At 31.3% G+C, this 13,476-nt stretch overlaps 1 protein-coding gene across 1 annotated transcript in view; it reads right to left on the bottom strand.

Moving 5' to 3' along the window:
* The window catches only part of LOC106462775 (ATP-binding cassette sub-family A member 2-like), a 112,901-nt gene that overhangs the window by 73,783 nt on the left and 25,642 nt on the right, over positions 1-13,476 (bottom strand). Inside the window, 5 exon segments of the mRNA XM_022390112.1 lie at positions 2,863-3,075; positions 5,088-5,238; positions 6,137-6,327; positions 7,521-7,635; positions 12,245-12,348. Of these exon segments, the coding sequence (XP_022245820.1) occupies positions 2,863-3,075; positions 5,088-5,238; positions 6,137-6,327; positions 7,521-7,635; positions 12,245-12,348 (774 nt within the window).

Below are 13,476 nucleotides of genomic sequence, written 5' to 3'. Positions count from 1 at the left end.
TACGTTACGTTTACGGTTAAACCGAACGACACGTAGTACGTACTTAGTTAGTAAGGGTAAAGGTAACGTAACGTTTAGGTTAACGTAACTAACGTACCTACTATATATATATATATATATATATATAGATGAAAATGAAAAAAAAAACTTTAAAGTAAATGTCATTTTTAAATTTAAGCAAGTTCAAAAGCTGACAGCTTTTTCTTTTTTTTTCCCCTTGCTCTTGTATTTACAACAGTATTTATTCACATATTTGGTCTAGATTAGTTCTAGATTACATTTGTGTTCAAATTTAACCTGATATGGCAAGTACTCTGTGATTATTTAAAACTAGAGAATATTTTACCACTAACAGAGTCCCACAAAAGATTTGCAGTCAAATTAGTATCTTTATTGGAACAGTAATTCTTCAAATACATGATTTCTCTAATAATACAGAAGAATTCTAATTGCATACACTAAAATCTACAAGTCCACTTGTCTTAGACCTAACATTAGTTAAGCATTTATTAAGTATGGCTCATATTCTATAAAGAAATAAATTAATACTGTAACTTGTATAGATTTTTTCCTGTAAATTAGTTAGGGCTAAACTTCAACGTACTTAACACTATCAGTAGATAAACTTATAATGTTATTCTATGACCTTTGTTAGACCTTTTCGAAAACTTTGATAAAATTTTAATATTTTCAGCATTGAAATAAAGTGTGCATGCATGTGCATTTAGATAACTAGGTGTGTGCACATTTTCAGGAAAGACAAAACTGAGTATTATCATACTAGTTAAAACAATGTAGGACAAAAATTGTAGCAACTTTATTAGGTTGGAGTATATGCCAACAATAGATTACCATAAACAACTTGACAAGAAAGTTTTTCAGTTACAAATAAAAACTTAACTACCACTTGCATATATTCTCAGTAATTAGGCTAAGATGTTAGATTCACCAAAATTCGAGTGAAAATAACAATTAAAAACTATTTATGTATAAGCAACAAATCTAATGTGAATATCTTTAATGGCAGAATATACATTTTGCATAGTCTGTCACAAGAAACTTAGATAAAAAGTATCATTATTAAAAAAATTGACATAGTTCTTACAAAAAATGAAGACCTTTAACCCTTTTGAGATTGGTCACAGGTGAAAGACCATGTAATCTCGTTTGTTGACTCACATTCAAAATTTTATTGAACTACCATTTCATAAATTTATGTCAATAAGTTTGGTATCAAACTGTTGATTATAATTCAAATTTTAGAACTATACATTACTCAATTTGTAAATTTAAAAGTAAATATTAAAAAAACAGATAAACATCAATTTTTGTGTGTCACGTGGTATGTTAAATGCAGCACTGGTTCAAATTAGATGTTTGTGAAGTCAAAATACTAAGTCTATAGTTTAATACGAATTAGAAACTCAAATTATAGATATTGACAAGCAAGAATATAAAATAAGAACCTTTTATCTTTTCTATTTCCTAAGATATTTCTCACATAATAAATCAAACACAGTGGAACCCCGCTCACCTCTTTCCATTTTTGGAAATGCTCCCTTATATACACTTACTTCTATATATGACATAAATAACCAATCGGAAGCTTAGAATGTTCCCTAGTGATGTTTTCAGCATTTCTAATGTACCTAGCACCATTTCCTTCTTTTGAACCAAGATTTCAATGAGGTAGGTTATGTCTTTAATCTGCTCAAAATTTCATATTTTTTTAGACCCAAATACAGCTTAGTTACTACGTTTGACAAATTATAGTAGAATTCTATAGTATTGATGTAGTAATTTTTGACTTTTTTAGTTATTCAAAAGTATGCATAAAACCTAAAAAAATGTTTTGTTTCATATTGTCCACGTGCAAAATTTTTATAGACTTAGTAACCTACGACAAGCAGCAACCGAGTACAAAAGTCATAACGAGAAGAGATAATTGTTTGCTTTACTTCTTTGTTTACTATTCTATATTTCAGGAATATAATAATTGAAATGTGACTGTATTTTACAAAATAATACTGGTCTAAAACACAGCAAAGACAAGTTACTTTGTACAGGCCAAAGGTCACCTTTATGTTATATGATAAGGTAACATGAGTGCACGTGAACCACGTCATTGTAACTTCTGTATTTTTAGCCAGGCATTGGTAAAAGGTCAATATAATAAAAAATAATAAATATATATAAATGTATAATGTTATGAGATTAAAGCTATTTCGTCTAAACACTTATGTTTTCGTGTTATAATTTGTGTTTATTCTAGAATGAAAGAGGCATAATTTATGTTTATTTCCTAATTTGTTTTGGTGGTTGCGAGATCAGTCAAATTGCCAAATTTACCAAACCCGTACAGAGATTAATCATTGAAAATACGAAATAAAATATAAAGGTTTTTCTTAAGAAACGTTTGATAACTATCCGGACATTATAAAGATTCTGCATGTGAAATTTCAAAATTTTCTGATGCATAAAAGTATTTTTAATCTTAAAATGAAAATTACTTTGCATGATAGATAGGCAAGATTTGAAAAGAAAAAAAAAAGGCATGAGAAAAACTTTGCTTTACAAACCTTAAGACTTAACAAAAAAATTTTATATTTTGCATATGAAAGCATTGTAATATTTACTGATAAACTGCCAAATTTCATTAACATTCGCTTACTGATTTAAAAGTTATACCATGAAAACTATAACAAGCACAAATTGGTTATGAGGTTGGTCCCAGGGACCAAGCCCAGGTTGAGAGAGTTAATAAGATAATTTTTAGTGCACTAAAAATACATTTTGAAAATATGGCCAATGTAATAGCAAAGACAAAAATTTTACCTTGAGGAACATGTTTGATGGAATGACATTCTTACCTGGATGGACATTTTCAATGTACCACACAAGAACAGCATAGGTAAATGTATCCATCAACATCATAATGACAACATTCCATAGGCTGAAGTCATCATCTTCCATCGGAGACACAGCCATGTTACTCCACTGCACACCAACACCAATTTCTTCATAGAAAGCAAAATACTTGGCCCCTAGTCCAAATGCTGTGGTTGATAAGAGGCTCTACACAGACAGAGAGTTGAGTCAGAAAATTCAATACTAAATAAAGATTCAAACCAATCATTACCTTTGATTATATACATCCAAATATAAACTGAACACCAAATTACTGTAAAAAACGTGGTCTTAGAAAACTATTCTGACAGAAAAGACTTTTAACTATGAAATTTTCAACCTTAATGGGACCTTTGCACATGGACTAAATAGCTCAAGTATATCCATTCCCAACATAGAAATACTAACCAGGAGGAAAGCAGCCTACCAACAACACCCACCACCCCAAGGGCTTTGTCCAGCTACTTAAACCAAATAATGGGATTCACTGTTGTCACTTCCAAAAGGCACCCATAGCTAAAACTGCAACATCACATCTTGAACCCCAGACCCTTCACTCTGCAGATTGATATGCTAACCACTAGGGTAATCCAGCCCTTTTAATTATGAAATAAAAATTAATTTACAAAAGTTGTTAAATCAACAATACTGTAGGCTGAATGATACATAACATCTGTAACCACAAAAAATGTACATAAACTATGAGACAGTATCTGAACAAGATCTGCAAAACTTGAAAGGGTCAGAAGTTTGATCAAAAATTTCTTAAGAAAATAGTTAAGTAATGTTTTTTTTAATGCTAAGCCAAACCATAGCACCACTTCGCAGCACTTTAAGTTATAATATATCAGAAAGCCTTGTAATTCAAATAAATTTCAGCTTACAAGAATATCATCTTTAGTGACCTTTATTCAAAGAGTAATGAAAACACTTCGAAATAAAGAAATTATGAAGAATTATTACATCTATTTTACAAGATCAGTAATCCTTAAAACACAATATACTGATGATGAATTTAGTTTATAGACATTAATAAACATCATTGGCATGGTCAAGCACAGAATGGCCTAAACCAATGACCATGAGATATTTTATATTAACTTAAGGCACTCAGATGCATTTATACAACATATATTCTTTTTTACTATAAAGTTTATTGTATTTTTCAAGAAACATATTTAGTTGTTTGACTGATTTTTGCTTTGCTTGTTTAAGATTGTACTTAATTTTGTTTGTACGAAACTGAAAGAACTAGATTTTAAACAACCATAAATATATTCAATTTCTTGTTTCCTATCTTTGAAATTATATTCTATGTTTGTGAAATCAAACATATTATAAAAATATCACCATTATCACTATTTTCAATTTGTACTTAAGAAGGCTACCAAACAAGTTTTAGTGCAAAACTATTAATCCATAACTCACCATATTTATAACAAAGTTACAAAACTAATAGAACAGCACTTAGAATCTTCCAATTATTTATATAAAACATGAATACTAGATTCTGTCTGATATAGCACAGCACTTATAATCTTCCAGTTATTTATATATAATATGAATACTAGATTTTGTCTGATATAGCACAGCACTTAGAATCTTCCAGTTATTTATATATAATATGATTACTAGATTCTGTCTGATATAGCACAGCACTTAGAATCTTCCAAGTTATTTATATATAATATGAATACTAGATTTTGTTTGATATAGCACAGCATTAAATATGTCAGAATGAAGTAGTTCTCTAGGTAAGCCAAGCTTATATTCTCTCTCTCTTAAGGTAACTAGCCCACCTACAGCATTGGTGAGAATGGTCTTCCACTGACTCCATTCTCCCGTTGCTTCTTATCATTTCTATAGTGGTAATTCCTAGTTATATGGCAATTGTTGATGGCAGAATCTGTTTTTGTCTTCCTTTACTTTTTATTCCTGGGAATTTTCCAGTCATGATGAAGTTTTCAATCTTTCCTTTTCTCATGATAAGTCCTATAAAACTCCGTTGTCTCTTTGTTTAAATTTTCCCACAACATTCGTTTTGTCTTGGCCTTCTTTAGAACAACTTCATTACTTGTATGCGTGTTCCACAATATTTTAAGCATTCATTTTAGGAACCATAATTCCAGCTTATATTACTCAATCCTTAAGGATAAATGATAAAGAAACTCTATACATACTGCCAAACTCTTAATCCATGCTGGAACGTGTTCGTGAGCTGCTTCTTCCCGAACTGCTATGTACATGTAAGGGACGTACGTCAAGAGATAAATAATACCAGCACAGGCTGCTGCTAGTTTGGCTTTAGAGTACAGCACACTGACAAAAAACCTGGTGAAGATTAATACTATTAGCTCTACCATCAGATACAACAGTGACATTTTTTTAAAGTTCAACATGCTTATTGTTTTCTTCATCCAAATGTCTATTAATTTGTTTATTTGTATTGATAAAGAAATACATTTGATAATCTTTAAATATTTAGTGCATTAATGCATCTTACTAATCCAAATATTTTATTTAATTGATAAAATGCAACCTGGAATGTAGTTGGTACACAAGTAAAGCAATAAACAAGACTTTATATCTCCGTGGAATACTATCTTTAGCTTCCAACATTTCACTTTAGAGCTTTATTAAGAGGAGTGAACTTAAGCCATTGTATTTCCAAGTCTAAATGAACTTATACGTTACTCATATCTCAAATAAAGGAAAATGGTGTGTTAAGTTTATGTTTTCTGAACTTATTATGTAACACAGTTCTTGATGTTTGTTAATTTCATATTTTTCTTAATATGACTTAAATTTCTTCCTCTGCATGATTTACTCCAGTGTAACAAAATTATACTAACTTGTTAATACAGTATTACAATATTGAACTCCAAATTGTTTTGTTTATTTAGCACCTATGTGAATATGAAGAAATGGTTATCACACAGAAAATTTACTATTCATGACAAAACACACACTAAAAATATAATACTAAGTTTTATTAGCATAATATAACTAAATAAATTAAAATATAGAATAAATGAGCTTAATGGCTGTGATAATAAATTCTTGTTTAAAAATAAAATTTATAAAAAGCAGGAAATATTAACAGTACATATATAACAGTTATGATTAAATATTAAAAACAAAAAAAGAGTTAAGCCACGAGAATAAAATTCACACACAAACAACTTTTTTTACATGTTGAACAAGGCTATGAAGGAACAAGAGTACTTACGAAAACATAATGTTTGCAATTACAAATATCTCCAATGTTAGAAAGATGAGAAAGGGATTTGAATATGTTAGAACATGTCCACATTTCAGTATTATGGTGAGAATTATGACTGTAACACTCATCTGTAAGAAGCTCGTTATAAACCAGGCCAGCCAATGGACTGCATTGTTCAAACCCATTGTCTTCATAACCTGAAAAATGGATCACTATCCAATTACATCTTCTAAACAATATTTTAGATCTTTTCATTCTATTTTTCTTTACGCTTTTTTCTTGTTAATTAATATAAATGCAAGTTTATAATTTCTTCCATGTCATTCAATAATTATTTGTACAAATTCATTTCTTGAGAAGAATAAGGAAAAACAAAGATGAGGCTTTGATGCTATAAAAGATTTTTGTAGCAAAGTACCAAAGAATGTTTTTTTAAAAATAAAACTGTGAACAATGATTTAATTCTTTGTGCAAGGTTAATGCATAAAATACATTACATATTACAGTACTTTATAACAATATATTTAACCTAAACCAGTTTAAAAATTCATAAGTCCTTTTATTTTTCAGTACAAAAATTACTGTATTGCTAAATATATTGTTCTGTTTGAAAATTATAACAAGTATTATTTGAAATACACTGTTAGATGTTAATACCTCATGGATAAGAGAATGTTTGTCTCACACACCCCTGAAGGGGCTATAGCACCACTCTTCCATTAAAAGAATGCTAGATATATTCCTAACTTAAACTGCTAGACCTATCTGCATACAAATTGGTCACAGTTTCTAAGCAGTTAGAAAATACAGTAACAAAAACAATCTAGATTTTTCAGTTTTGTTTTATCATTGGCTTGCTTGTTAAAATTTACATTATTGTGTGAAATGAAATTTTTATATCAAATGGGCTATATGCACTCTGTCCACTGGAGGAAATCAAACCATAGTTTTTAGCATTGTAAGCTTCTAAACTTACTGCTAACCCAACGTGGGAACAAGTATTGATTGATAAAGGATTCTTGAGCATTTAAATCTTAGCAGTTTTCATATAATGTGCATTTTTTTTACATTTACAAAATTTTACATAAAATATTTAATTGAAATTCTTACTTTAAGAACTCTGGTAATCCAAACACATTTTATGCTCTACAGTGGCTCAGCAGTAAGACTGAGTCTTCAAACATTAAAAATTCAGGTTTTGATACGTGCGGTAGGCTGAGCCCAGATAGTCCTCTGTGTTAACAACAAAACAAACCATTTTTGTTTAGACATCTTTGCCATATACAGTAGGTAAAATACTTATAATGAAATGTTTATCTTGGTAATAATATAGGTGTTCAACATTACAGTGTGTTTAAAAACAGAGCTCAAACACAAAAAGAATTCCCACCTCTTTTAGTCTCTTTTCCTTCTCATAGACAATATTTTGTACTAGCATGGCAACTGAATACACCCAAGATATGATTAAACAGAATGGCATCACGTGTTCAATCATGAAGAGAAATCTATGGAACAGAAGCATTATCAGGAATTATAATGTGATACTTAAAGTCCTAACTAATTTTACTGAAGAAATACACCTCAACAACAAAAAACTTAAATAAAGTACTTAACTCTCTCGCTACAGATTCAGTTCAATTGACCACGTTCTTGACCCCAAAGTGACGTTTATAGTTTACATAATATAACTTCTAATATGTTTTGTGTATCTTTACAAAATTTTGTACGCTTTCAGTAATTATTAAGTGCAATCAGAAATTGTAATGGAGTATTTTCACAAAAACTTTTTCCATGAATATATGGAGTCGAAGTGTTGACTGCACCAAGTGCAAAGTGATTTTCAGATAAAAAAACAAAAAAACTTTTCTTCCTCTTAAAAATCTCAAATTTCATTTGCATAATCTCTAAAACTTTCTAAGTAAATTTCAAACGTTTTTTCCAGTGAAACTTTTTATTTGATCTGTTATTTTTGCTACCATAACTATATATGAGGTTGGCCAATTTATACACAAACACACACTAATAGTACTACTGTACTAAAATATTTTATTAACCCTCAATTAGTCGCATGATAAAACGAAACATATGTGGTCACCTGGAATCATTATGAGCTCAATGAGATATTCAAATTATTATGAAGCTCAAACACTTATAATAGTTTTTTATACAAACCTTTATTTGTTAACAAAATAGAATAATGAAAACCTTTGAATATGGCTTATGATATTAAAATGTATTGCAGTGGCAGTGAGTCCTTTTCTAGCCACCTGTATAAAACAAAAGCCAATATGGCAATATGAAGATGTACAAGAAGTAATTAGATATCATCTAAAAAATCGAATAAACAGAGAAATGGCAGAAAAGAAGAAATACAGAATAAAAAAGGCATATTTTAACCATAAACTAAGAAAAACACAATTAATCAAATTAAAATCACCGGATAACAAACTGACCTTGCAAATAATTATAGCCCAAGTAATCACATGTGGTAAATATGATCCCAATCTAAAACTTTGCAAAAACATACAACTGCAGAACACTGATGAAGACTGCAACATGAACAGACACACACTTAAGAAAGTTACTGTGGGTGAGGCTAGGTAAAGTGCCATCTATCAAATAATAATTAATTAAAGAAATTGCATGGGATCATCATAATGACCCCACATGACAAACAGAGGATCAAGCAATGCACCAAAGAATACAGACTAATCATATACGATAAGCAGACAATGTTCCATAACTACCACAATTTTTCTGGCTCTCCAACTATGCAATAACAGCAGTTAAAAATTTAGCTAAGCTCATCGATGTGCTTCCCATGGGTTATAAGGTTTCAACTGGAAGAGAAATAGACAATTCTTTGTACAGAAAACAATATATATAATATGTAATTTGATTGTTTACAACCTTGGCTTTCTATTACTCATAAATAATATAGTATTCAATGTCAGAGAGAGCTATTGGCAATTTCCGAAAGAGAGGATGTGAGTGACAGGTAGGCATGGCAAGAAGAGTCTGATTTTCTATTTTATTGTTGTGTAACTAAATAAGATTGAAGGCTATAAAAATTATGCCTTGCCTGAGCAACGGCAACATTATAAAGAGCAATTTACATTAAATTATGTACTTCTCGGAGGGGTGGTAAATAAATTATTGAAGAGGGGATGCCTAGAGAGAAAATGTCACAATTCACATACTAGGGGAAATCCAGGATTTTTTTTTAAATATTGCCATATAAAGTTATGAACTTAAGTTATATAATATTAAAATTTGGACTATTACTTACTTTATCATGAATGTAACTCATTACATGCACAGAAAAATATGCTTATAGAGAAAGTTAAATAACAAATATGTATGTATGTATATGTATATATATATATACTGTATATATATATTCATATTAATATCAATTTAACATGTCATTCAATTATTTGTAACTTCCTAAGTCTAAAATTAAAAAAAAAGCTTTCAGCTTGCTTTTTCAGAAATTCAGAGAGTGACTGTGTCCTACCATGATGTGCTAGGAAAATGTTATGTATAACTTACAGAGAAGAGCCATATTTAAAAATAGTATTTTTTTAAAATAACAAATATTATCTTTGTTCAACTACATGTACATAGCTTTATGTTAAGAATTTTGTTTTAATTTTTATGGTGCCATTAGTGTGTATGTTTGTTTATGTTTTCCATATTGTACTTTGTCTCACATGAAAAGTATGTTATGTGTAAATATATATAGAACAAAAAAAAAATTGTGTGTCTGTCTGTTTGTCCATTAACTATTTTATCGTTAATGTAAATTAACGTCAACTACATTATAGGTGGCGCCACGTCCTTACATAAATTTTTAAAATTAAATTTAATATAACACAAATGTACAGTGTAGGGGGAAAGCACACAAATGTCTTATCAGTGTGTGCACTAGCACTGTCTGTGTAGGAATGCTTGTTTGCTTGTTTTGGATTTCACGCAAAGCTACACGAGGGCTATTTGTGCTAGCTGTCCCTAATTTAGTAGTGTAAGACTAGAGGGAAGGCAGCTTGTTTGTTTGTTTTGGAATTTCGCGCAAAGCTACACGAGGGCTATCTGCGCTAGCCGTCCCTAATTTAGCAGTGTAAGACTAGAGGGAAGGCAGCTAGTCATCACCACCCACCGCCAACTCTTGGGCTACTCTTTTACCAATGAACATTGGGAATGAGCGTCACTTTATAATGCCCCCACGGTTGAAAGGGCGAGCATGTTTGGTGGGACGGGGAATCGAACCCGAGACCCTCAGATTGTGGGTTGAGCACCCTAACCACCTGGCCATGCCAGGGCCCCGTGTAGAAATGCAATGAAAAAATTGCCAGCACTATTGCAAGAATACATAAACTCAGCTGAAGTTTCTACTCCAACAGCCACCATAAGACTGATATGAAGAGCCATTTCTTGAGTTATACCCACTTCCTACTTTAACATGCGACCTTTCAACTTTGGCCCGTAATGTACTTTTGCAGCAAATTACTGTTAATTAATTAATCACGTGATACACTGTGGAAGGACATTAAGAGTTGGGTGTTGAAAGCAGGTAACAGAATAAATTTTGTTTGTCAATGATGTATAGTTATGTTAACTGTCTAATTGTTATAAATAAAAGTTCCCATCTTGGTCCCTTTTTGTGCGGAGTGCAAGGCCCTCCTGGTGAGTTGGGCATGCCTGCTCTGATTTTCTTTAGCTGCATGTACTAGCCAAATTATAGTGTGCTAGATGGGTTGCATCGCGTCTTGAAGCTGACAAGTGAACAACCTTTCCGGTCTACTCTCATGGTTTTCCCACTCAGCCTGTGGTGGCAATTCAGGAATATCTATTCCCAGACAGTCCCTTAAGAACAACTTTGATTATATCCAACATTGACATAAAATCAATCAGTCAAGAGTGGGGCAAAGAGAAATGTAAATTTCTGACCACTCCTGGTTCTAAACCAAAATACCTACCACAATAAGAGTAACAGAAAGCATCCCTACTGCTACTACTTTAGCCATTACTTCTTCCTACAAAGTCACTCTGCCCATCACACAATGTATACCATGTTTTAAGTATATACATAGAGTTCTTAAAGCTTAATACTAAACTTCTGGTGAGTTCAAAAATTGAGTACTATAATAATATGTCTATATAACACACAAAAATCTGTGTGGCAGTCTATTTGACTATTATCTAACTACACCTATGTTGCTGGACTAATCTCAATCAAATGTTGTGAGATGATAGTTTGGAACAAGAGGCATGTTAATTGGGGGTTCACAACCCCCTCCACTCTCCATTATTGCTGCTATTGAGAATTTATTATATTTGATGTAAGTTAACATTCACTACATTCATAGATGGTGCCACATCTTTACACTAAAAGAAAAAAAAAACTTTATTAAATTTTCTATAAGACAACATACAATCAGTGAGGGGAAGGGCATAAAAAGGTCCTATATAATAAAAAGAGTGCAACAGCACTCTCTTAAGGAGGAATGCAATGAAAAAAAATGTCCACCACTATTGCAATACTTCATAAATTAAACTGTAGTTTGTACTCCAATAGCCACTATAAGGCTGCTATGAAGAGCCGTTTCTTGAGTTATACCAACTTCCTACTTTGACCCGTGACCTTTCAACCTCGGCCCATAAGACATTTCTGCAGCTAATAAATATCTATTAAGTAATCATGTGAAACACTGTGGAAAGACATTAAGAGCTGGGTAACAAAAAGCACCCCTACCACCACCACTTTGGCCACTACCTCTTCCTACAAAATCACACTGACCAACACACAGTGTATAACCTGTTTTAAGTATATACATACTGAGTTCTTAAAGCTTATAGAAAACTTTTAGTGAGGCAGTAATAAATAGTGTAATATGTTATTTTAAATAAATTGTGTGAAAATTAGGATTTTTGTTTTATTTATCATAGCATCAAGCCCCCCCCCCCCCCACACACACATTTTTGTAACCCGGACAAAGGACAGGTATATCAGCTTGTTTATAAATATATTCTATAAGTTTCTAAATATTTTAGATGTAACAGTGTTTAAGAAACAAACACTATAGATAGATGCTTAACACCAAGTTCACTTACTGATCTTGTATGAAACACGGATAGGGAAACTCGTGAATATAACTGCCAGGTTCTGTGATTTCTCGTCCCACATACAAGTTTATCATGGCACGTTCCAGAATGTCCTTTAATAAATACAAGCAGTCATACACATCTTTTAGATATTAAACAATTGCACATATTCTTAGCACATCACCTTTCTACACAAAAGTATAACAACAACACCATATCCAGTTTTCAGAATGCCTTTGAAAAATTTTATATTAAAAAATTAGGTAATCAGGAAACACTTAAGATCACTTTACTGAAAAACTATGTTCAGTTTTAAGAAAACTTTGTTGGAATTAAAACAATTACTAAAAGTACAATACATATTAACCTTTACTGAATCAGTAAGCCCCTTTCAGGTGTCAAGTGAAAACCTGTATACTTAATTTTAAAATATAGTAAGTATAATAATCCTAACCATATCTCAACTATTGTTTACTCCAAGTATTTTAAACTGATATTTTGTCATTCTATAACACTTATTTAGCATGATTGACAAAGAAAATGGTTCTGCATAGCTCTGAGTTGTCTCACTTGTAAGTAATTCACTTAGATTTGTTTTTAGAATTTTGAGGGCCATCCTAAAACACAAGTCTTTTTGTGCTGAGAAATTATTATATCTTGAGAAAAAAAAATTACCCCAGCCTCTTTTCTCTTGTGACTTTCCTTCTCCATCTTACAATTTAGTATTATGGGACTCTAGTCACATCATATGCTCTGAGATTGTCAAAAAGTGGGACCAATTATTAATGAAAAACACCTTTTGATATAGTTATAAAAAAAGTTTGAATATGAATGGAAAGAGCAGATTATAAACTATTTATGTCAATGTAATGTGAATAAAATTGTCTAAGAAGTAATTTATGGTTTCATCGGAAGAGATATATGCAGAAAAAAATAAAATAATTTAGTATGGGAAGTTCAAAAGATTTACAAACAAACGATAGACCTGGGAAGTTATTTTAGTTACTTGAGACACTCTTTTCATTTCTGAAAATGGTTGTGTTAAACTATGTTTAAGAGTCATAGCAATTTTCTTCTGTAGCCAATATCAGGTAACTTTGTTTTAACGAGTAAAGTAGTGACAGAAAAATATTGTTGCGTCAGCAGAGGTCACATGACTAGTGTCACGCCAGGTTTCTAGAACTATCCTGTACCTTTGTGAATGCCCTAGCATTTACTAGATATAGGGTAGTCTGGTATAT

This window comes from Limulus polyphemus, unplaced genomic scaffold, assembly GCF_000517525.1.
Source record: "Limulus polyphemus unplaced genomic scaffold, Limulus_polyphemus-2.1.2 Scaffold1246, whole genome shotgun sequence".
In the NCBI taxonomy this organism is placed as follows: domain Eukaryota; kingdom Metazoa; phylum Arthropoda; class Merostomata; order Xiphosura; family Limulidae; genus Limulus; species Limulus polyphemus.
Note: the sequence above shows the minus strand (reverse complement) of the source record. Positions and strands in the feature narration are given on the sequence as shown.